At 33.2% G+C, this 26,721-nt stretch overlaps 2 protein-coding genes and 1 non-coding gene across 4 annotated transcripts in view; 1 reads left to right on the forward strand and 2 right to left on the reverse strand.

Annotated features, from left to right (window-relative positions):
* LOC149412874 (uncharacterized) overlaps positions 1-19,232 on the forward strand; it is a 203,695-nt gene extending 184,463 nt beyond the window's left edge. The window contains exon 6 of the mRNA XM_089645148.1: positions 18,992-19,232. Coding sequence (XP_089501274.1) covers positions 18,992-19,149 — 158 coding nt within the window. The 3' untranslated portion in view covers positions 19,150-19,232. The remainder of the gene's footprint in view (positions 1-18,991) is intronic.
* Positions 1-26,721, reverse strand: part of galene (potassium two pore domain channel subfamily K member galene) — a 340,051-nt gene that overhangs the window by 311,087 nt on the left and 2,243 nt on the right. For both annotated transcript variants that reach the window (XM_089645485.1, XM_089645484.1), the window contains exon 3: positions 21,539-21,665. In XM_089645485.1, coding sequence (XP_089501611.1) covers positions 21,539-21,665 — 127 coding nt within the window. The remainder of the gene's footprint in view (positions 1-21,538; positions 21,666-26,721) is intronic.
* On the reverse strand, positions 12,911-12,983 carry TRNAC-GCA (transfer RNA cysteine (anticodon GCA)). The gene has a single exon. It is a non-coding gene; the product is annotated as a tRNA-Cys (tRNA).

Consider the following 26,721-nt stretch of genomic DNA (forward strand, 5'->3'; position numbering starts at 1 on the left):
TTCAATGCATTTAAAATTTCATAGAGATTCAAGCTTTCAAGTTCTTAATACATGCTTCTTCTTGGTGAGCTTTCTGGCATCCAGCTTGAACGTATGCATCTCACATTGGTGAATACATTCGAAGTCAGCATTTATTTTCAAGTCATCAGTTACCAAAATTTGTCTTTCTTCAAATTGTAAATCGTATGAAAAAGACTTCCTATTAAATAACAACACAATTTCTACATAAATGGCAGAATTATTCACATTAGTAAAATGATTAATTAAAAAAGAATAGCGTCATTCATCTGACTAAACAGAACAATCAAAAACGCTAGAACTTCCAAAAAAAAAAAAATTCGGCAAGATTAGAAAATCAATAATATGTATCAACTATTCATATAGCGAAAAAAATCAAAAGTGTGTTGAAACTGGAACCATAAATCACATAAAACTCTTCGTTCTGAACTCAGCATGCCAAAAATTGCAATTAAAATACAATCAACCATACAAAATATCATGTTCATATCTTAATTAAGATTAATACCGTCTAATGTTTCATAGCGAGAATTAATCCCTAAGTGCAAGTGATGCATAATAACGTCAGCCGCCAGGAGCAAGGAGCTAGAAGCCATTTATTTTATTTATTTATTTATTTATTTGTTAAGACATACACAGTACAATAAGATACAGTTAGAAATTTTTTAGTTATTACATAGTTGTAGTACCTATTACGTATGTCCATAAAATGTCATTACGTAATTTCGCCTGAGATTGTTATAAAAGGAAGGAAGTGTGTGGATAGATAATAATAAATGAATTGAAAATAAGAATTATAATAAGCTCACGAATTGTAATTGACTGTTAATACATAGGAGTTTTGAAAAATGATGTGAAAATATTTTTGAAATTTGTCATGCTAAGAAATTTAATAAGTTAGTTTTGTATGTTAGAAAGGAATCATGAAAGATGTCTAAATGTAGTAATTTTTCGTAATGGGTGTATGTTGTGATTGCGCGAGTAATTACTGAGTTGTTTGCTGCATTGGTATTGTTGGCTTCAATATGAAATAGTGTAGTGTGCCTGGTACGCCTCGTTGGAACATTTAAACCAATGACGGATAGTAATTCGGGACTATCTATTTTATTATTTAGCAGATTATGTAGAAACAACAGGTCTGACAATGTGCGTCTTTTTTGTAAAGTTAACATATTATTTGTAGTATTGTTGTATTTCTTGAGTAAATGTTTCGAAAATTTATTCTGTATACTTTCTACTAAATCTATGTATACCTTATATTGAGGATTCCATATTGTGGAAGCATACTCCAGTGGACTTCTGACCAATGAACAGAACAAAATTTTCAGAGTCTTAGCACTTTTGAAAACTTTGCATATTCTTAATAAGAAACCTAGCATTCTGTAGGATTTAGAAATAATGTGTTCAATGTGCTTGTCAAAAATTAATTTGCTATCTAAGTAAACACCTAGATCTTTACACGTAGACATAGGTTGTAAAGGTTTGTTATTCAAGTTGTATGGATAGATGATTTTGTTTTTATTTCTAGTAAATGTAATCGAGTGACACTTAGATATGTTTAAGGACAATAAATTTGATTCACAATATACGCACAAATTATCAAGATCGCTTTGCAATTCCATACAATCGGATAAACACTGTATAGCTTTATAAATTTTCATGTCATCCGCGTATAAAACAAAGTAACTATTTTTAAAGCATACGGAAATGTCATTTATATAAATATTAAATAAGAGTGGTCCAAGATGCGATCCCTATGAGCTATATTGTAGGTTGTAAGCGTTATGCATCGGAACTGCATCCCGGTTGGCAGTGCACCGCGACTGTACGCGAAATATAATGTAATTAATCACATACATTTCAACTTCTCTGAAGCCACATTTCAACCACCATCAATTAGATGAAGTCGAGAGCGTCTTGCCGAGGAATGTATCTCGGTGCAGGGTGGGCCAACGTTACATTCAAATAAATATACCTACTTTTAGTGACAAGCTTTTCATTAATACACCGCAACAATATGATTATAGCTTCATTTCATAACCTCACGCCAACCAGTTTTTAAAAAAAGTGCTTTCGTAAGGCCGAGTGTAAAAATAAATAAATAATTGGTTTGTTGTTCTGATTTCGTTAAATCTGTCATGCCATGACAAAGGTAGTCGTTGTACCAAAACGGTCAATTTGTTGAATTTAAAAAACTTTTTAAAATCTTATCACCATGATCTCTGAAACTTCCTGCTTCGTTTTTTATAAATACCTAATGTGATTATTTAATTTTATTTGAATAATTTTTAAATACTTTTGAAAGTTTTACCCATTAATTTAATATTAAATATTGAAGTTGAAGAATATACTAATAAATCTAAACTAAAATAGAAGATAAAAAGGTAACATTCGCAACCGAGAATCGAACCCAGCACCTCTGTATTATCGAGACAATTCACTAGGCCATTGTGTCTTAAATGTGTCATTTTTATCGATCTCATTCATCGTTTAGATTTATTAGTATTACCTTATTCATCAATTACATGATATGATGTTTAATGTAATAGAAATAACCATTTTTGCTTATTCTACAATCTGAATAACAGACTAATAGTAAAGTTACTGTGTAAAATAAATATCATATTTTCTGCTTTGCCTTGAAGATATAATTCTAAGGCTGGAAATAAGTGTAAGTCGGACGGTTGCGATAATATGTAGAAAAATTAATGAAGAGCTGTAGTGCCACGCGCTGCGTATAAGGATAATCGATCATCGGAGTCGATCGACTGACGACGTAGCACTGGCGTCTTATTTATAAATTTTATTTATTTCACGGAGTAATTTATTTCCGGCTACCGTGCACCATTCCTAAATTACATTGGTAGTTTGTAACGAACGTACAATTCAGGGAACATACCTCCGCCATTCCATTAAACTAAATGACATTCCGCAAACGCCATTTTAAATTAACACCTAGCGAAAAAAGACCGAACTAATGTAACTACTTTGTTCAGGGGGCGAAAAAACAGTCTCTCATTAACCTTTGCCTTCTGGCTCTCTCCCAAACAAAAAACCAGAAACTTTTTAGGAAGATAGGCGAACAGAAAGAGGAACGCTTTGTGTTATTGATTTACACCTTTTAACTATTGCCTGATTAGCTTTTTCGGATGACTCGACACAAATGGAGTCCTTGAGAAAATTTCTCTCTAAAAGCGAAGCTAATTAGATCCATCTTCTTTTGGTTTGGTATTCTTTGGGGTCTCGGCAAGTATCAAGGTGATTTCTTGCCAATGGCGAACAGTCTATAATGGAGTTCTGATACTAAGCCTTATAACCATGTTCGACCATATTACGAATGTGTAAATTGGGTGAAAATATATTATAAATAATACTTTTAGGACAAAAGTACACAGAATGCTGTAAATATGAGATCCCTGTATGTTATAACTATGTTCGACTATATTACGAATGTGTAAATTGGGTAAAAATATATTATAAATAATAGTTTTAGGATAAATTGAGATCCCTCTATGTTAAAACAATGTGCGACCATATTACGAAAATTGTAAATTGGCTAAAAATATATTATAAATAATACATTTAGTACGGAAGTATACATAATGCTGTAAGTGTGAGATGAGACGTATGTTAAAACCTTGTTCGACCGTATTACGAATGTGTAAATTCTGATTTATGTGTAAAGACAGAAATCGAATGTCAATTTTTGGTTTAGTGTACAGTCTTCCATTTCATACCTATAAACAGAGAAAATGTAACGACGAATCATTATTTTCAATAATACCTACCTATTTTGAGTTCATCTTCTAATTTATTTTTTACAACTTAATGTAAGCGTATTTTATAGAGTTATTAAAGAACATTACGATTCGTTATCATATTTACGATAACTCAAAAAAAAAGGAAGTTATTAGCTTTCAAAGTGAACTCAGGTATGCAATGGTTTGAACGTGTGCAATGGTGTCCCGTGACGTCATATGAGACGCGAATCCGAACAATATTCATATTAATAAATTCTTAATTATTCGAATGGCAGTGCTGCAGTGACGCACAAGTCATCATTTTAACAGCGGTTACAATTCGATATTTTTCCAAAAATTAAAAAAAATTGCTTTAATTAACACGCTAGATTTGTAAAAAATAAAATTTCATTATAACAGACGACTTCACTGTAACATAAGGTATTTAACCTTTAAACACGCTTTTTCCCTTTTATCTCCAAATTTGTCCAAAACGCGAATCACCCTTTGTCATTCTTCATTTCTCAATTGATTTATTTAAACAAATGATTCATTGCCCTCGCCTTAATTTATTTCCATTGATTAGGAGATATTCCAATCGGTGATGGATCTGATTTCGTTTGACGGACCATTTGAATTTATTTTCCCAATCACGCATTGGAGGGACATAAATTTCCTGAAAAGTCATTCTCGTGATTAAAGGATCAAGTTTTTTTTTAATTACGTGATGAAAAAATCACAAAAGAATTCCTGGAATCAATACCACTGTCGTTCCTGTGTTATTGAAAAGAATTCGATTACAATTTAACTAACTAGCTTACCGTACGGATATTTATGTTTTGAATTAACTGTAAATAGAAGTTCCAGAGAAATAATTATATTAATAATAAATCATTGTATTATTTCTAAAGCTCAGTTTTCTTGGAAAAAATCTCCTCAAGGTCGCTTTATAACTTAATTTATTTAACTTATTACTTATCACCCATACTTACAACTAGTGACTTACAACTAAGATTTATAACTAGCAATTCACAACCTAGATTTTTAGCTAATGACTTACAACTAAAATTTATAACTAGTGATTCACAACCAAGATTTTTAGCTAGTGACTTACAACTAAGATTTATAACTAGTGATTCACAACAAAGATTTTTAGCTAGTGACTTACAACTAAGATTTATAACTAGTGATACACAACCAAGATTTTTTGCTAGTGACTTACAACTAACATTTATAACTAATGATTCACATCCAAGATTTATAGCTAGCGACTTACAACTAAGTTTTATAGGGTTTCATGATAAAACAATGATAATTCAACGAGTGTTATAAAATTATTAAAATTTCAACAAGTGATATAAAGTCTTTAAAAGTGGTGAAAAAAAACTAACACTACCTAAGTAACCTATTTAAAATAGATTTTATTTCATCACTTTTCATGACTTTATAAAACTTTTTCAAGATGTGTTGAATTGTCATTTCGATGGTTTATCCGGTCACCTTTTATAGCTAGCAACACTATTAAGATTTTTAACTACCAGTGACTTAAATCTAAGGCTTATCGATTATTCCAACGAAGCCTGTTAACAAGATAAGATACAACTCCTTGGAGATGCTGTGTCTAGGGTGATTTTTGATAAACTTTGGAGAAAATCTGGATACTTAAGGGACCTATGTTGCAGGATGAAACAAAGGCGTAAGTCGGCAAGTCATTCCAACATCCTAACTTACACCTAAATCTTATAAAATACCTGTGGTAAAATCGTTCCGATCTATGATGGGTGATTATTATCTTTGAATTAACAATAAACAAAGAGGAGTGTAAAAATTAGCTTATCTTATGATAAAGTAGGAGAGTAAAAATTAGCCTAGCTAATGATAGGAGTAGGGGTGTAAAAATTAGCTTAGTTAATTTAAATTATTTATTGAGTTAGTTTATACATTTGAATATAAACTAATATAAACAAGATCATATTTCATTTTGTAATTTTACATATTTTTACAATAAATATAACATTTCTTTTTAAATACATTCATTCTTCCTTCATTCTTCAGACTTTCAGGCATTTCATCATACATTTTTAGTCCTTTGTACATTAGGCAGTTCTGTGATTTTGTTTTTTTCATATGTGGCAATCTAATCCTATATACATTTCTGGTTTCGTAATTATGAACATATCTATTAAAAACAATTTCATCCTTAAAATATTTTGGCATTTGGTTGTTCATGATTTTATGTACAAAAATTAACACATTAAATAATAGTCTCTTTTTTATAGAAATCCAATTTAGCTGTTCTCTCATTTGATCTATGCTTGCGTATTTTCCTTTTCCTAGTATACATCTCATAGCTCTATTCTGTATAACATCTAGCTTGTTCAAGTTTCCTTCATTGGCCAAATACAACATAGTAGAGCAATAATCTAAATGTGGAGCAACTATAGTTTTATAAATCAGCTCTGCAGTGTTTCCATTTAGTTTATTTCTTAATCTTCTAAGAAAATTGACTTTTTTAGATACCTTCTTTAGCACATATTCAAAATTTGCTGCGAAAGTTAGTTTTGAATCTAGTATCACACCCAGGTACTTAATTTCATTTTTACTTTTTCAATTTTTTCGTCATTAATTGTCAATTTTAACTCTGTGTTATGCGTTTTGTTGCCTATTTCCATATATTTTGTTTTGTTGACATTCAGTTTTAATTTGTTTAATTTCAGCCATTTCGCTATATTTTGTAGGTCTTCATTTAATTTATTGATTGCATCTATGTACTCTTCACATGAAATATAGATTAATGTATCGTCTGCAAATAATCTAATTTTGCAATGTTTTATGGTTTTAATTATATCATTAATGTAAATAATTAATAGAATTGGACCTAATACCGACCCTTGTGGAACACCGAGGTTGTTTTCTATCGGTTCTGATTCTGAGCTTTCCACTTTTGTTACCTGTTTTCTTTCATGGATACATTCTTTGAAAAGATTTAGAGCTACTTCAGAAAGACCTATATCTTCTAATTTTTCCAAAAGTTTTTTCCTTTCTATCGTTTCAAATGCTCTTTTAAAATCTAAGAATGTTGCAATGGTGATTTTTTTATTATCTGTTTCTTTCTTCCATGTATCAATCACAATGTTTATTGCAGCTTCACAAGAGTTATTATTACGGAATCCTGATTGTTCGTCACATAATATATGATGTTTTTCCAAATACTCAACGAGTTGTTTCTTTATTACAATTTCTAGCACCTGTTCGTATTTTGGTAACATATTTATTGGTCTAAATTCTTCACATTTTCTGGTATTAACAACTTTCGGAATCGGGATCACAATAGATGTTTTCCATGTGTTTGGAAATTTTCCACTTCTTAACGATTCATTTATTATGTTCAGTAGATGAGGTCCTATCACTGGCATTGCATCCTTTAAAACTGTAAAACTTATTCCATCTGGACTCTCTTTTGATTTGGTGCTGTTTAGAATCTGTAAAAGATATGTTTCATCAATCTCTTTAAACACAAGTTTTTCTCGGTTTAGGGGAACATTTCTCACGCGGTTGTCTTTCTTCAGTATTGGTATACTCTGATGTAATTCCGTTATGCTGTTTACAAAATATTTGTTGAAGCAGTTCTTTATGCTACCCTGTATCTGATGTGGAAATTCAATGTCATGTTTCATCCCTTTATCTTCAGTTTGCATTAATCCTTTTATGGTTTTCCACATTTTTTTAGTGTCTCCTTTTTCACAGATAATTTTATTTTTGAAGTAATCGTTCTTACAAACTTTCAGTTGTTTTGAGTATTTATTTCTTGCATTTTTGAATGCTTTCCAGTCTTGTGAGTTTTTTGAGATTTTTGCAATTTTGTACAGTCTATCTCTTTCATATTGTGTTGATTGTAGTTCTATGTTATACCATTTATTTGTTCCTCTTATTTTAGTAGTTTGGATTGGTATTAACTGATCGATTACTTCTTGAAGGTTATTTATTAATGATTTAGACTGTTCATTAAATTCCATTTGATGAAGTTCATTCATATCACCCAGAAGTTCAATTAACCTTTCACTGTTATATTTTTTATAATTTCTGTATTTTATTACTTTGCTGGTTTTCGTATTAGTTCTTTTTGTGTTATCTGTAATGTGGATAAGGTTATGGTCGGTTATTTTTGGCTCATCTAGAACTTTTACATTCAAATCTAATCTGTTGGATATGACAAGGTCAATTAACGTCCTGGATTTATCCGTTATTCGTGTCTCACTTTTAACAAGTTGTTTCATTCCCGATGCTTGGATAATTTTTTTAAGTCTTTTAGTATATGTATCATTCAAATTTTTGAAATTTATATTAAAGTCACCAGTTAGGATATTATCTTCTTCCTCTAATGATAATGATAGAGTAGATGTGTAAAAATAAGCTTAACTAATGATAGAGTAGGGGTGTAAAAATAAGCTTAACTAATGATAGAGTAGGGGTGTAAAAATAAGATTAGATTATGATAGAGTAGGGGTGTAAAAATTCTATTCAGTGGCTGTAAAGGTCAGCGTTCAAAAATAGCAGGTAAAGTTTAAAAATACGGTTTAAAAAAAACGAACTGGTCCATACAAAAACTACATCACGATCATTTCCTGCACCTATATACTGCTTTCTTTGTACCTATTTCAGTAGATTATTCATTCCTTCATATGTCGTTACGTATAAATATTCACATCACGTTATCTAACGCCCCATAGTAAAAATTCAAAGTCACAAGAATGTGCAGAAAATAACAATACATTAGGAATCCATTGAAAAAATCTATTGCATTAAAAAATTTCAACTTAATTTAAATAAAATATCTTTATTTTACGTTTATCGTGATGAAAAAATTATGTTTCCAAAACGTGCCGATTATTTTGATTAAATAGAGGTGTATCCAAAGTTATTCATTTCCATTAAAACTCTATATTTAATTTCCATTTTCGTTTAGAATACAGAGATTACATAGAAAGCTGCTTTGTTGTCATAATATTCCTAGTAAAAAACATTATTTTAATGCCCTTTGAGTGAGCTTGCCAAACTACTTTTAAAAATTCAAAAATCCTTCACATGACACCGCCATAAATATTATTTGACTTGTTTCGTCGTCTTCTACCATATTCCATAGTAAGATTTGGTTCCCTACACAGACGGTTCCCTAGCAATTGGCTTCCATTCTATAAGACTTCCTATCCTACTTCAATTTTCTTTTACCCTTTGTTTTTTCTCTTCCTCGGACTGCCTTTTGGTCACTTCCACTGAAGCACCCTGTTTGTGCATAGGGACAAAACGATGGCATTTTTTCCACATGGAAAAATACCTATCACACATAGATTGAAGCAATTAATGACGACAAGCCGCACAAGAGTCCAAAATGCTCCCGACCGTTAGGAGCCAGTGAGACGATGACATCTCCAGTTGGGGAATATTATGAGGCTGAAGGTAGTCGGGAGGGATAGAGGAAGGAGATCTGGTCACCAACACGACTGAAGCCATTTCAAGCAACTTTTCGATCTTCATTGGTGGTCGTTTACCAGGGCAATAATGAAAATGTCTACCAATCCGGAACTTCTCCAAATTTACTAAATATTATTTTTAATGAATAGAGAATACAAATTTAATCAAAATAAGATTTGAGCCCTCGATTTCCGGATTCGTAGCAATGGATCGTAATCACTCAACCACTGAGGCCGTCAAAGAAGCGTCAACTGAAGCGTTTCACGCTAAATTTTATTTTCGACTTGCGTATTATTTTATGCTGTATAATTTTAGTAGAAGTAAAATCACAAGAACGGTAAAACTTTAAGCTTTCTTTTGTACATATCTGAATTGATTTTATTTATCAAGGTCACTTGTGCTTTTCTTGACAAGTTTGAAAGTTTAAAGTACATTCTGAAGCTTTTCATATTTACTGAACTTTTCGTGTACGCTGAAGGCTGGCATTGTTTTCATGAACTTCTCAAACTTTCAGATTTCCAAGTGATAAATGTATCCTCCACCCCACAGGGATTTAAGTCGATACAACTCCCATACCAATAAAGTCCACATTTCTGCTATAAAAACAGCTTGAAGCGCTCTGTTTTTATGCCAGAGGAAAATTATTTAATATTCAAAAGATAATTTCACTTATTTAAAAGTTTGCGAATTGGGTCTTTAATTAATTCAGAAAATAATGTCGCAATTTATCACAAATTAGGAATTAAATTTATCACGAACTAGAAAAATGTTTCCCGAATTTTTGATAAGCATTAAGTTTATCAATACTTTATTTCTTAATTGCAAAATTATTTATCACAGTACAAACTGATTACCGAAGTGATTTTAATTGATCATCATTCGATCATAATCAGACAACCAATTAAGGCAATCGTTGAATCAATAATTTTGGTTTGTTCCTCTCACCCTTATCTTGCTGTCTACTATTTCTCATCTCTAGGATAATACTACACATACGAATAAACTTACCTGCGCAGACGAGAGTGTTGTTACTGAAATAGTGGGTAGGTAGGTAGGTACCTAATAAGAGTAAAAAAAAAAAGTTACGTCATGCTTTTGGCCACTTGCTCAGTTCCTTACGGAACCAAAGACCTCTGTGTGAAGACTGGCAAAAGATCTATTTCATTCTAGAATCTACAGTAGCGGCGCCCCCTAATGCATAGAAAAGCATATTTATGTATGCACAGTAAAAAGCACAGAAGATTCTTACACAAAAAAGACAAAATATTAAATACACACTGTTAAATAAAAAAGATCACAAGAAATGCCCTGTGGATTTGTTTGGTGATCAAATATTTGCCTAATCAGGGCTTCAATATTAAATACAAAACCATGTCTACGAAATTTAAATCGAATGGAGATCTACTGTGTCAGTCGAGTATAAGTGAGATATAGCATTGGGCTATTGGGCTAAAATAAACATCTGTTTACATTAAAATTTGTACGGAAAGCACTTCTAACTGATAAATAGATCTTTTCTTTAACTTTTATTTTAAGTGCCCCGTGCCAAAGATTTCGTATAAATACTGTTTTTTCGTAAAATAACAGTTATTTTTGTACTAACTATCAATTTTAAACTTTAGTAAGATATTTATATTCAAATAATAAAATAATTTTAAAAATTTATACCACATTTCTGTTAATGTCCCATTCAAGTTCTGTTTTATTATAGGCTAGCTGCTTGACATAACTGAAATAATAACAGAACTTAAAAAGGATCTTTCACAGAACTAATTAACTTTGAAATTTGAAGAATTGTTCAAATTCTCCGAAACAACCCGTCCTAAGATCATTCGCAACCCATTTTTTTAAAGTAATAAAAAAATTTTAACCATAGAACTATCAATATTATTTATTCTAAAAACGCACCAGTCGATTTCGATATTTTACAAAGGAAAAAAAGAATATTAAATATCTGAAAAACTGCTTTGAATAATTGAATAGTTACCGGGAGAGTTTGCTTTTTCCAAAGCAAACATTTCTGTGAAACATTTATGGTTCACTCGTTGCTAAGGCAGTACCCCCTGTGAAAATGTTTCTGTATCGATGCGATATATTTTTACAAGTTCAGAGTTCTTTATCGATAAAACATATCACGCATAAACTTTTGGTAACCGTTTTTGTATTTCAGATAAGGCATATTCAGTTTTGAAAGAACTATCGAGATTGTGTTATGAAAAAAAAATTGTACAGATAAGTGTTATGGAATTTTGCCTAAGAAATGTCAACTTTGGTGATTGAATTAATTTTATAGTTTTTTTTACGTTAACCCCACACGGAGGCCCTGAGGAAAATAATTTCTTTCAGGCCCGTCATCTTTGGGGATGCTGTGTGGAGGGTCTTTTTAAGGAGAGGAAGTTGAAGGAAAAAGGTATGAGGGGTGGGTAGGAATTTAGGGATCAGTGTCTCCAAGAGTGGCAGACGAATGATTTATCGCTCTCCTGCGGCGCAGGGCGATGAATCAAGAGAAACCATTTGGAGTGGTCAAAGGGTCTCTCCAAACCAGCCTCTTCCGATCTGGCACACATCTCACCCGATGAATCCGGGCACCCCTGTTAAATCACCAAACGTAAGGAACCACTTGGGGTGACATATGGCAAAGGTATCGATTATCGAAAAAATGATTCCCGGGGCGGCGGTACCCAAACTGAAATATAATAAGAAAGAGATTTTACTTGGCCTGAGTTTTTACGGCCAAAAGTAGTATGGTGATTTATTTTTGGGTATTATGCCGTGTCGTGTGACCTCCTTCTCTAGCCAACATTTCGGACAGCATTACAGTGACCATCGTCATGACGATTTTACTTGTTTTGTATCGTATTGGTTTCACCATAACATCGATTAAGTAGACTGACACCATTGCTACACACTTACTATGTGAAATTATGTTCCATTTGATCGGAGTAAAGAAACTTGTGGCGATTCTACAGGATAGAACTAATAAAAATAGATAAAAAATGAACAGTTCTGTTATTACAATTTTCGATATTCCAGCAATCATGCTTTCCAGACAATATGTTGGATTGCTCGTATTGAAAGCAAAACTTTTTTTATTCTATTAAATAAACATCATCTTCACAGACATTTACCTAATGCTAACATTGGGAAAATATTTTTAATGGATATTCGAAAAAAGGTTTTTTAACTTTTTTATTTGAAAGTTCACGTATCACCTTCCAAAGTTAATTCATCTTACTAGCGCATATTATAATGCAGGGTGTCCGGGGGTAAAGTGCGATAACTTCGGGGGGTTGAAACTGCTTTCCCATATTATTATGTAATTACCACCTCAGTTGGACAAGGTTCATAGATATATTTTTTTTAAATGACCTTTGAATACATAACCATTTATTTTGCTCATTTCTGCAAATAAAATAACTTTCAGAGCCATCTGTGTTGTATTTCCGTGGATACTTGTATGACGGAGTACATCAAGTATTTAGAGCTTCAATTTGATTTACAAGGTTCTAACATGACTTTATACCTTTTGCTATTGCCATTGTGTTTGTATGTGACACTTGATCATTTTTACGAGGCGGCGTGTAGTTCGTCACTTTAGTTGGATATCAAATTATTATAAGCAATAATTGGTCGCCTGAAATATCCATACAAATTGAAAATATCTACCGAGTAAAAATAAATGCCGCCGACGGGAATTGAACCCGTACCTTCCGATGTGCGGTCAGGTACTCTGGACCACTGAGCTACGTCGGCTTATTCCCAACCCGCCAAATAAGTCAATATGTACTAATGCTTCAATCAACAATTACTGCTTATTATTATTTTTTTCACCTGTAAACAACCAACTTCATTTTAGTAGAAAAGGCTTTGTTAGTGTTAAATTTCCCACTAGATGGCTTCGGGACATATTATATCTTCATTATATCTACATGCTACATAGTATATCTACATGCGGGTTCAATTCCCGTCGGCGGCATTTATTTTTACTCGGGAGATATTTTCAATTTGTATTATATTTCAGGCGACTAATTATTGCCTATAATAATTTTTTATCCTTTGTGCTATGCATAAAAAAACCTTGTCTTATAAACATTAGTTTATGATTAAAAAATTATTAGTTGTAAAGGGTTCTAACTTCACTTTACTTTGTTCAGAGACAGGAGGTGTCAAAGTTTGCAAGATGATATCTCATAATCTATTTACCAATTTCTGTTTAAAATTTTAGATAATAGGCATTTAAAATCGCTTGGCAAACAATTCTAGAAACGTGAAAATGGTTTTCATTTATTTTGTGACTTCATAAGCAAGAAAAAAGTTTAATTAAACGAAAATGACAAACGTATAATCTTAGGTATAAAATTGTAATCTTTTAATTTTTTTCTTAATATGCTTTCATTAATTTTATTATGAAAAACGATTTTTTGTACTTAACGTATATATTTTTATACAGTAATTAATCATTTTATTTGATTTCTACTCATGTGAAACGATGGGAAAACTTCTATTTATTCAAATCATATTTTTGGTTTTCATAATGTACATTGATGTGTAGTAAAACACATTTCTTCAACTCGTCTTTGTGTAACTACCGGAATCTTTTTTTCCTCCTGCATATAATCCGGGCCTTTTCAAGACCTGCATTAATAAATCTCTTCATACCTTAATCCGCCTCACAACGCCGCCCAAACGGGTGGCAACATAGTACCCCTGCCTTTACACCGTAGAGACATGGGCGCTATTGTGATGTGTCACAAAAATAGAAACTGTCATGTCTTTTAGACATCCTTCACGTGTATATATTCTCTGTGATATAATATATATTCCAACCTCCGACTCCAATAAACCGATCCAAACAAAGTCCATTTGTTTTCCAATTTCATTTTTCCATTGAAATTCCATTCCCGCCAGTTAATTCAATTGTATTTCACCTCTCCCGGTTATCGTCCTGTCCCGCGGCACATAGCATACCCGACCGTATCCATACCGTATGTATACAGTACGGTGTGTGCAACGAAATGGCCGACCTATTTCCATATTTGACGAACATGCCGATGTTTGCTTTAAACAGTAAATATAAAAGAAACTTTTTTTACATTTCTTCAGAACCTTTCTCATTTTCAATCTCGTCTAGTACTCCTACAGATGTTTGTTCAAATAATAAATGTAAAAGAATCTACAAATATACGTCTTCATTGAGCAATTACCTCCATGACGATATCTGTAGGCATTTTTTAAAATAGATGAAAACCATTAATATTCCATGATTGGTATTTAAGCTATCGATAAATAACTTAATTTCATATTTTTTTGTAAATTATTGCAGGTTTAATTAATTGTTGGTCAAAACATTGATAATAGATCTATTTAAAAAGAAACTTTAAAAATAGAAAAATGAAAAAAATATTTATTTGATAATGATGTTAGAAAAGTCCAAATTTTATTACAGAAGTTTGTACAGGATATTGGTTAGCGGGCTTAGAGTCAGAACCCAAAAATAAGCAATTTGTAAATTTCTAATACAGGATTTTCCAATAAGAGGTGTTATTTTGATATTTAATCGTAAAAAATCAATGGTTTCGTTGCTTGTGTGGCACGTAGCAACAAGCTGTTAACATAATATGGTTAGATGAATTTTGCTGTGTATTCTATAATACAGATTTTTCCAATAAGAGGTGTTATTTTGATATTCAATCGTAAAAGATCAATGGTTTCGTTGCTTGTGTAGCACGTAGCGCCGTCTTGTTGAAAGTAAACGTTGTCCAAATCAATACCATCCAATTTCGGCCATAAAAAATCATCAATCGTCACTCGATCAATCGCAATCCATTCACCGTAACTGTTGCTCCAGCCTCATTTTCGAAAAAGTAATGTCCAATGATTCCGCCGGACCCAAAACCGCACCAAACAGTCACACGTGGAGGATAGAGAGGCTTTTCAACAATAACTCTTGGGTTTTACGAGCCCCAGATGCGACAATTTTGCTTGTTGACGAAGCCACCGAGGTGGAAATGGGCCTCTTCACTCAAGATGATTTGCATTTGATTCACTCAAGTGAATTTTAATAATTTTAATGCTTTGTTGAAGCGTGTATCGTTTCATTTTTATTAATGGCGTAGTTTATACTTGTCAAATGTCAAAAAATGGCAGCTTCAAAAGTAACATCTACCGAAATAGCGGGCTTTTCAAAATAACACTTCTCATTGGAAAACCATGTAGTTTATTTTAACCACAAATGATTTATTTGTTTTTTCTAAGAGTTTTGTTTGCTGGTATCGTCAAACCTTTTCCTTACTACCTCAGGAGGCCCTGAGGTAATTATTTTCTTTCATGACGTATGTCACTGTGATGCTGTGTGGAGGGTTTTTGTATGAGAGGAAGGAGTGAAAACGGGTCTTGAAGAGAGCATCGGCAAAAACCGCCGGCAAATCGTTCCACAGCCGAGCTGTTGAACTCAAGAACGAGTCGTATATGGGCTCGCGTTTGACCAGTTTTCCGGCTATACACCGGTGCCGAAGGGATCAATGCCGTTAGTTCCTCTTAGCATCGTCCATTTAAATAACGGTAGAACCGGAATAGCATCTCCACCTAACATTTGTGCTCTTAAGATTGCAAGATAAATCATTTGTATTATTTCTTTTATCAGTTGTTTACAAAGCTGCGATTAAACATCTTTCTTATTTTCATAGCCTTGAAGAGAATGTTGTCACCTTAATTAGAAATTTACCAAAGTGCATTATTTCACAAAATGAGATTTGAATCTCATCGCTTTTTTTTGATATATTACGAAAACCTTATTACGTACACATATATCTATACTTCAAAAAGTTAGGTTACAAGTTTCCTTAAATTAATAACTCATTCGTTGTTAATTACTGACTTCTCCCCTTTTGCAATTTGCACCAATGCATTGCTTGTCGTTTTCCGACTTAAGCCGTGTAAATATGAATAATGGCGCAATATCCGTCGGCGGCATTATACTTACACCCTTATAGCTGTGGATTTGGAAGTGGTAGCCAACCTTATGCATTACAAGCAAATATATCTTCTTTTTTGTTAAGTTTATACTATTTTTATTGGAAGCATTCCATATATAAGAGAGTAAATTAACTAAGCTCTGGGAAACTCACAGTGAAACTGATAACTTTACAATATCGGGTCGATAGGCTTAACTACCGATGATTTTCTGACCACGGTCGCGCTGATTGAATTCAGACCGATTTTTATAACGCAATAAATCAGAATCGATATACGCTGGCAACATTGGCGCATCTATCTATGAATTGACATTCCTAAAGATCAGATGGCTACGTACCTACATGTTAAAAATATGTAATATATGTTTCTTGGTGTTAACTTATACCTCACTATTGGAAAATAACTGGGGTTTAAAATAAGGGATTACTTAACCTTTAAGTACTGACGTATTTTTTGAGTTACATTAGTACCTTCCAGTGGCGGCTCGTGACTTTTGAGTCTAATAGAGTGAAGTTTGCAAAATTCAACATTGTTCATGTTGTTTCGTCCTAAACGATTATTTATTTTTTTCAAAAATTCGGTTTATTCTGTGAAGATTTTCCGGAAATTTCATTTCGGCCGATAGAAAAAGAAAACTTTTTAGGCTGCAAAAACATCAATAGTACTATTTTTTGTAATATTAGCATTCTAGTACACCCATAAGTCACTGGTACCGACGTGAGGTACCAGTGGCTGACAGTCCACCCGAACTTAATATTGATATTTCTCACACAAATTTTTTGATCCTACGTGATGTCTCACATTTTGGCCTGAATAAACGTAAATAAAATATAATAGAATGATTCATCGTGGAGCTCGCAAGCAACTAGTTGACGATCAAAGAAAACCCAGTAAACACGGTGTCCGGAAATTCGAAGAACAATCAGAAAGTTGTTGAATCTACATCACATTTGGAGTCGATTTTGTACTAAAACATTTTCCTTTAACAGCTTCCGTTTTCGAGTAAACCGAGTCCGAAGTTGGAATTTATAGGTTAATTTTTTTAAATCGGTCCCAAATGTTAATATCAGCAGTTTAATATATTTAAAAGCATCGAAAACCTAGTCCAAATGTTTTTAACCCTATAAAGTGTAAGATAATTTTAGTATTCCCCTGGTGTGAGACTACCATTGCGATTGAAACGGTGCTTAAAATGATTTTAGGTTGTTTGGGACCAAATCTGAATAGCCAGGTTCCATCTTCCCCTTCCCAGTACATCAGCCTCACAACATACCCCAGTTGGGGATGCCATAGTCTCACTGGCTCTACACTAAAAAGGCGCGAAAAATAATGTTAAAAAAAAATTTTAATTGACATCGAAAATAAAAAATTTTTGCTCTCCATGTGACTCTGATTCATAAGTTTCTCTCTTATACTAGTAGTTTCCGGACACTGTGTAAAGCATTACACGAAAGCTGCATACGTATATAGGTATTAGTAATATTATGGATGCGGTGTTTTAGTCTGCAAAGTTTACGTTGAATTAAACGTCAGTTGTTTTGGATAATTCATTTCTCTTCCCTTAGACTGATATTGCTTCGGTTGCACTTGCTAATGCACGTGGTACTGAAATAATAATCGGTACCTTCTGTAATTACGAATTTGTATCCGCGAGTGCAAGAGTCTCAGGAATATATCAAGTATCAAAAGTCCAATATATTATGTTTAGCTAAACAAACACTGTTCAAATTTGTTATTTTCATGTTAATTAATTTGGTTTTTCCGGTAAATTGGAAAAGTAAAGAACATCAAAGTAAGTAATTGTTGAAGAGGTTGATTGGTTGTTTTAATTTTAGTCGTTTTAATTAAATTTATTTGATTGTAATTATTCAATGTAAATATTATCTTTTTAAATCATACTTTTTTGAAATCATCCTTTTCATTTTCTTATTATTTGAAATTGTCGAAATCGTATTCTGGAAAACTTTTATTTTGTGTTCAACATCATCTTTATTTACAGAGCGTAGCGAAGTCCTTTTTAACTCGACCGTTATGCATTTCGCCTATTTCTTAATTTTTTTGTATGTTCCATCTCCTTTTCAAGATGGCGGCCATTTTAAGGGTTCAGTAATGATTTTTTCTTCAAATGTGAAATCGTCGTGCTTTTCTTATTCGAATTTTTTTAAATAAAAAAAATAAAGAAGCGCAAATTTTGAAGATACATTTAATAGTTATTTTTTCGCAAAATCTCCTTGAATCGCAATACATTTTTGGTACCATGAAAACAATATTTTTTAATCCAGTTTCAAACCACTCTCCGCCAAACTGGTTCGCCTTTTTGGCGTTGGCTCGTTTCCTTTCCCCACTCATACTCTGTCTATAGGATTCAATCGTCCAGTGATGTATTCATATCACATTTCAGACGAATAAACCGTCTTCTATCTCATCTTCAAAAAACGGACAAAATTGCAATGCAATTCTCTAGCACTGTCAACTCTCTGCTATTTGTGTTGTTTTGAAAGCAGGCGTGGAACCCATCTTGCACACACTGTTGATAGAGTCAGAACCCCAGAAATGATTCTGTGAAGTGTAGCAAAGCTTATTTCAATATTTGGAGATAGTTGAGATGAATTTATTAAGTCTCACTTTATTTTCCGTGAAAAAACGAATAAAATTACGATCTTCACAATAGGCGGTAGTACAAGTGGGGTCACTACGGTTGCTGGTGCGTGACTGTTCGAGCAGAAAAAGCAGAGAAAGAGAAATTTTACAGTGTTGAACTAATAAATATTTATCTCAATTTCCAGGTTCTGTAGCCGGCAATATCTTCAACCGCCCTTACGGCGGGCCCTACGGTGGCGGACAGGGCGGCTCATTCGGGGCGGGGGGCGGGGGCGGACCGCCCTTCGGTAACGGATACGACAGGGCTGCCAAGAAATCTTCCTCTTCTCCTTCTTCCATCTAAATAACATCCTGTACTTGTGCAGTTGTGTGGCAATTGTTTAGTATAAGTGATCTCTTCTTTACCTGATGCTTGGGAAATGTCGATGGTGGATTGTATTATTCTAATATATTTTTCTATTTCTGTATTTTTTGTGTTTTATTTCACTCATCAAGATGTGAAAACATTACCTTGATTATGTAAACGTAACTGGAATATTTTTTATGATTTTCTGTGTCCCGTGATCGGTTATTCATTCTTTCAACACAAATTCTTAATGAATATTATATTATGTTGAAAGAATTAATTAGTGACGTAATTAATTAAGTATTGACTTCATTCATTAAGTCGAAAGAATAAATTAAATTTAGTAACTTAAGTATTGTTGAAAGAGTAACGTCAATACTTAATTCATTATTTGAAAGAATGTATTAAAATTTAGAAACTTAAGTATTGTTGAAATACTGACATAATGAATTAAGTATTGACTTAATTCACTGTGTTAAAAGAAAGAACGAACATAAAAAAGATCATTAAGTATTGTTGAAGAAGTGACATAATGTATTAAGTATTGACTTAAATCATTACGTTGAAAGAATTAATTAAAATTAAGAAACTCAAGTTTGTTAAAAGAATGAATTAAAATTAAGAAACTTAATAATTGTTGAAACGATGGCACAATATATTAAGTATTGACTTAAGTCATTATGTTGAAACAATGAATTAAACTTGAAGTCTCTGTTGAAAAACAGATCACGGGACACCGATAATGACTATGTGGATGCCCCAACGAAGGGACCCAAAAGTATAGAGTATAAATCGAATGAGAAGTATTTTGACTGCGTGGAAGAAATGGGCTAAAGAAGAATGACTAGAGACTGGTGCTACTGGAAAATATCTGTGGAAAAGTCTTCATTCTGCCCTATGAATGTCCACCATAGCGTTTCTACAAAATCCACAAAGGAAGATAATTACTCAAACAATAATACAATAGATCCCTATTCATAGTGGCTATAATTTCTTCTCAGCGATCATGACACTGCATAACGATCACCGTAATCCTTTGTCGAGAGGTAGCTGGTTCAATTCTAGCACCTGTTTGTTAAATTATGCTTGTGACATGCAACATTTGAATCCATTTGTACAAAGAATCGGACAAGTTTTTGCGAATGTAAACCGTGATTTACCGATATTGTCTTTACCAACGAGTGTTGAATCAAACAGATGGCATTTGATGTGTTTATTTATGAATTTATTGAATGCCCGTAGGGTTTTTACAAACATAATACAAGTCGAAATTTTACATAATGCAGATGAAGATGCAATAATAAGCACGTTTCACGTTTATTGTACATTGGCTCCGGCGTTGCCCAGAATTTATGCAGAGTTTTTGAAAATAACATGTAAATCACATACTCTTATTTTGAACGTCAAGCGTGCAAAATGTCATCAAGAAGTATCAAATGCTGCATAAAGGGGTTAGAAAAAGGGAGGGAGGTGGTTTATTGAAATCTCGCATATACAGCCACCTTCCCTTGAAATGTGCGAAATCTCATCCATCTCGGAATAAAACTGTATATTTGTCTAAAAAACCAATTCACACGCCTCACCAGGACTTCCTTCTTATTAAATATATGCAAACAAAACTTTTGTCCAAACGTGATGTACTCGTAGGTTCGCGTCACAAAACTAAATTAGCATTGTTGGTACCATGGAATAGGTTGGTACCCTTGAAGAGCGAAGATTTGTTTCTGAATTTTGGCATGATCTTTGACACTCTTGAAGAAACTGTTTTGCCATCCCTGTTTCTTAATTTTGACATAATCTTTGACACTCTTAAATAAACTGTATCGCCATCCCTGTTTCTTAATTTTGACATAATCTTTGACACTCTTGAAGAAACTGTTTTGCCATCCCTGTTTCTTAATTTTGACATAATCTTTGACACTCTTAAATAAACTGTATCGCCATCCCTGTTTCTTAATTTTGACATAATCTTTGACACTCTTGAAGAAACTGTTTTGCCATCCCTGTTTCTTAATTTTGACATAATCTTTGACACTCTTAAATAAACTGTATCGCCATCCCTGTTTCTTAATTTTGACATAATCTTTGACACTCTTAAAGAAACTGTTTTGCCATCCCTGTTTCTTAATTTTGACATAATCTTTGACACTCTTAAATAAACTGTATCGCCATCCCTGTTTCTTAATTTTGACATAATCTTTGACACTCTTGAAGAAACTGTTTTGCCATCCCTGTTTCTAAATTTTGGCATAAACTTTGACATTCGTGAAGAAACTGTTTCGCCATCTCTGTGGTATTAGGCTTAAATAGACGTAAAAGAGCATAAAAAGGGCATAAACGAACATAAAACAGACATTAGGGCTATTTTAAACGAGCAACGGCCTACCTATTGTGGTGATGACAATGATGGAGAAGAATAAGGCGCCAACAAAGGTCCATTGGATGACCTCGGGGTTCTCGTCGCCGTCCCACCCTTTGTCCTTCATGGCGGACAGGATGGCCTTTTCAAAGTCCTACGGGAGGGAATAAATATCTTATTTATTGGCGACATGACACGTCACAATATGCTGGTGAATGATAATGTTATTAATATCACAGTTAGGGTGAAATGTAAAAAAATATTTTTTATTCTTTCTTTAACTACACGGAAGTACAGCTCTTAACTATCTGGAACCAGTGATACTATGGCATCCTCATTTGGGTTACGTTGTGAGGTTGAAGGTAGGGAGGGGCAGGGAATAAGATGCGAAAAGCCATTTCAAGCAAAATATCGATTATGAATGTCTTTCAATAGGGCAATACAAAAAGTATCTTCATTTTATTTTTATTTTAAAAATTATGAAACAACACAAAATAGTCAAATAAAATTTATCTCTGAATTTGTAGCCATGGATCATAGCCACTCAACCTTTCAATCTGAATATTTAGGAATGTTGATGGGAGTAGGAAGGGAAGGAGATGGGATAGAGGAAGAATTAATGTTAGATAAAAGAAATGAGTAAATAGGAAGACGATCAGAAGTTGATAAATCTTACTGTTCATATCATCTAGATTCTAGTCACTAAACTTAGAGTCATTTCAAGCAATTATGAAATCTTGGTGTTATTTCAAAAGGACGATCTTCCAGTTTTTAAATCTAAAGTTAGTTTTTAAATTTTATTTAATATAGATATAAGTGGGTACAGTGGTGTAATATAAATTACATATCGGTACAAAATATATTTATAGTCGCAATCTTACCAAAGAAGAAGCTGGTTCTTGTGCTTGGTGAGCGAGTTACACTAATTATAAGGAAAATAGAATAACACCATACAATAAGTATATATAATAATAGAAACAAAATAAACTTCTGAATCGTCTATATGTGTATAAAACTATATCTATATGTGTAATTTGATGAAATTTGATGAATTATTATATACTTTTGACATTTACAAGACATTGATATATTGAATTACCATACTAGGCAACTCCCTGTTTCATGGTGACCAATACATTATAATTATTTTGAATAAAGTGTAAACAATTTAATGTAAGAATTTGGGCCTTACTAATAAACGTGTTTCAAACCCTACACAACCGATAACCAACCCTTAATGTCGAGTAATGGTTGTTAATCAGCTACACAAAATCTAAAACACGCATATTAAGTGGGTGGGTAAAAAATAAACAGTATGAATAAATGTAGTTTTAAATACCGATTTAATTTTTTTATAAAAACACTTTTGTTTGAAACTACAGAGGTAAAATATTAACTACTAAATAAAATTAAAAATTTACATTTATCTGTGCCCCCTTTTGCTATATAATTCTCAAATAATGATTGTTTAAGTTCAAACTAAATGTAATATAAGCATTTATGAAGAGAATAGGTGAATGTGATAATTAGATAAGAACGAGATAAGTAATAATGCTGGAAAGAGATGAATGCAATAAAGAGAACAGGTGAATGTGATAACTAGATAAGTAATCATGCTGGAAAGATATGAATGCAATAAATATGTTTATACAAAGTTAACAAATGTAATGAAATATGTAGTATACAAAAATGAAATCAAAATGTTTGTGTGTGTATCTTGTTGAAATTTTACAAACTTTTTCTATACACTTTTCACCCAGGCAACACTGGGGACTTCACAATATGCTTAACCTTCGACGATTAAGGCTGGCCGCATACATACGTTTTCCGTATTCGATTTCCGAATTCGTTTTCCGTATTCGGACATCCGAATGCACGGAATCAATAGAAAATACATTAACTGCCGCACACGTTCGTTTTAGTTCCGAACGGAACAAATTCCTTACGCACGTTCCGAATGCAAGCCGGCGCGTTCGGAGAAACCGAATGGAAAAAACCTAATGACGTCATGTGGAACGCAGCTCTTGCATACATTTTGTGTGTGCCGACGCAAACGTTCGGAAATTTCCGTTCAGTAATTCAGTGTTGCCAACGGATCTTGACCTAATATCGCCGTTTCTCATACATAAGGTAGCGTAAAGTAGCCGAATTTGCTGTTAGGTGGGACATGTTTAAAATTGATGTTTTTACGTGAAAATAAAAATTTTGTGAAGGGGGGGGGGGCTAGAGAATTTCAAAGAAATAAAATTTGTCCCCGGATAATAAAAAAATTCATGGGGGGGGTGGCTAGAGAATTTCAAGAAAATATAAAATTTGTCCCCAGAAAAATAAATTTCATGGGGGGGGGGGGTGGCTAGAATTTCGGGACATGTTTAAAATTGATGTTTTTGAAGTAGCTTAATTGGCGACCAGTCGCCTTTTAGATTTTTTCGGCGCCGATTCTCGCTCTGAGTAGCCTAAATGGCGATATATCGCCCTTGTTGGCAACACTGGTACTTACGTTTATACATTCCGAATGAAGAAAAACGAACGTTTGCGCTAGTCTCACAGAATTCCGAATACGGAAAACGAATTCGGAAATCGAATACGGAAAACGTATGTATGCGGCCAGCCTTAACCTCTCCAACTACAGAACTACTATCGAATTTCCAACAAGCCCTTCACAAAAACTAATGCAAGTGACAGCTGTTTCGCCCAAATTCCGGGTCTCTTTCATAATTCAGCGAGAAGCCCCCGCTAATTTATGTACACCATTCCCCGCAGGCGAAACAGCTGGCTCATCGAGGTCCAAGTTTGATCCGTTTTGATCAAGGTCCCTTTGTTAATTATTTAATTAGTGCGGCTCATCAAAATTTGCATAAATGCCTGAAGACAAGCTAGGAGTTGTGGCTCCGCTGGGAAAAGCAGGAAGATTAATGGGAAATTTGTTAGTATTAGGTGTACATACTGTACGGACAAAATACACAGGTGATGGAACATAAGGCAAGATAATTAATTAATAATTTATTATATGAAGATATTAATGATTTAATCATTGAAGACAGTATTAGTAACGACTCTCAAACGAAAGATGTGAAACGACAATGAAGAAAAGACAGGAAAAGTTTCACCTAGGAATTCATCAGTCCTATCCAGGAATTGAACCCAGGACCTCTTTCTTGGCGGGGAAGTCAACCTTCGTCATTATTAACTATATCATACGTATTATATATTTTAAAGATAAACTTATGTTTATAAGACAAGGTTTTATGCATAGCACAAAGGATAACAAATTATTATAATCAATAATTAGTCGCCTGAAATATCAATAAAAAATTGAAAATATCTCCCAAAAAAATAAATGTCGCCAACGGGAATTGAACCCACACCTTCTGATCAGGTGCTCTGGACCACTGAGCTACGTCGGCTTATTTCCAACACGCCACATAATTCAATATGTACTAGAACTTTAATCAACAAATACTGCTTATTATATTTTTCCCCTGAAAACAAGCAACTTTATTTTTGTAGGAAAGGCTTTGTTAGTGCTAAATTTCCCACTAGATGGCGTCGAGACATATTATATCTACATTTGTTGGTGAAATATTTTGACTTGTCAAATATGTATAAAAAAATTTTAAGGATAATCTGATGTTTATAAGACAAGGTTTTATGCATTTTATGAAAAAAAATATTTATCCAAGACTTATAGAAAAAACAATTTGTTTGTCGTAGATGCTCGAAGAAGAATGGAATTATATACGGAGTCGAATTAAAATCGACATAATGTAGATTTTTTAACAATAACAATATGAATTTTATTATAATACATAAAGTGAATGTTACAAAAATTCAGCGATGCCCGAAGAAGACATGAATCAAATATTTTTATTTTTGTTAAAATGAGATCAAGTAAAACAAATACTTATTTCAGTTAAATTATATTATTTCCACATTAAAAATGCACCATGTTGTCAACAATCAATTGACAACCTCAAAACTTTACCCCAAACATTTATAAGTCTCCGAGTAACGCTGGGTACACATCAGCTAAGTTTAAACAAAATACATTAAAAAGCAATGATGAAACGAAATATTGTACTCATTACATAATGACTTAATTTGGAAATGGCTTGGTGGCTTATTTGATTGCGCCTATACTTCATATTATCTTTACAGGGTATCTTTAAACAATTTGTGGTGCGTACACCTTTGTGGTGCGTGTCAACAGGATGCACCCAGGTAATTTATAACCTTCCTGTTCCTCGTCTCATTTTCTTGACAACTTCCGTCAGTCTTAAATTTTGTTAAAATTATTTCACGAATGGGTTCGTATAACGATTCTAGTATTATAATCTGTCTTAGTTAAGTCTTATTTGAAACACTTCATCAAATCTAGATCCCTCTAAGGCGTCAAATTTCCGACAGAAACTACGGAAGTGTTGGAATTCAGTTCAAACGTTCAGTTGTATTCCAAGTTTGGCCAAGTTCTGGCACATATTCAATTATGTTCCTTTACCAAGGCGAATATTAATAATACGGGATATAGATACAGAGTTACGTCAATTAAAGAAAACTTTACAACAATTAAATTATTGGCATGCAAAAAATGCATGATTAGTGATAGTGATAATATGACTATACATTTTCAAATATTGACATTCTGTCTTTTTTATGCCAGTGAGACTGTGGCATCCCCTAGGGCATGTTTTGAGGTTGAAGGTGGTGATGATGGGAAGGAGATCGGGTAGAGGATGGTGGGTAAGTACCTGGCTATTCAGATCTGGTCACCAAGCACGGTCAAAGCTATTTCAAGCAACGTTTCAATTCTGAATAGTGGTCCTACACCAGGGCAATACTGAAAGTTTCTTTCACTCTGAAGCGTGCCGCAAGTATACTATATTTGATTTTTAATGAGCGATTTGTGATATAATTAGTAAAATAGAATTTACTTGCGAACATCGGGAATTTAACCCGTGACCTCCAGCTTGCCAGTTGAGAGCCTACCCCTCAACCCTGGAGGCATCTAAGTGGTCGACGGCCGTCTTCAACAGTTAATCGATGACACTGACTTGTTTAGGGCCTAGTAGTCGAAAGGCCTTACGTAACCTGACAACATCAGTTACTTATATTTAACGTCAGTAGTTACCTATTATAGCTCATATTGCTTGAGATTGTGTGTTCTGTAAATTATTTTTTAAGAAATATTTTTAAAAATCATAGATCAGCGC

This window comes from Hesperophylax consimilis, chromosome 22 (assembly GCF_061612785.1).
Source record: "Hesperophylax consimilis isolate HC1 chromosome 22, BYU_Hcon_1.0, whole genome shotgun sequence".
Taxonomy (NCBI): Eukaryota; Metazoa; Arthropoda; class Insecta; order Trichoptera; family Limnephilidae; genus Hesperophylax; species Hesperophylax consimilis.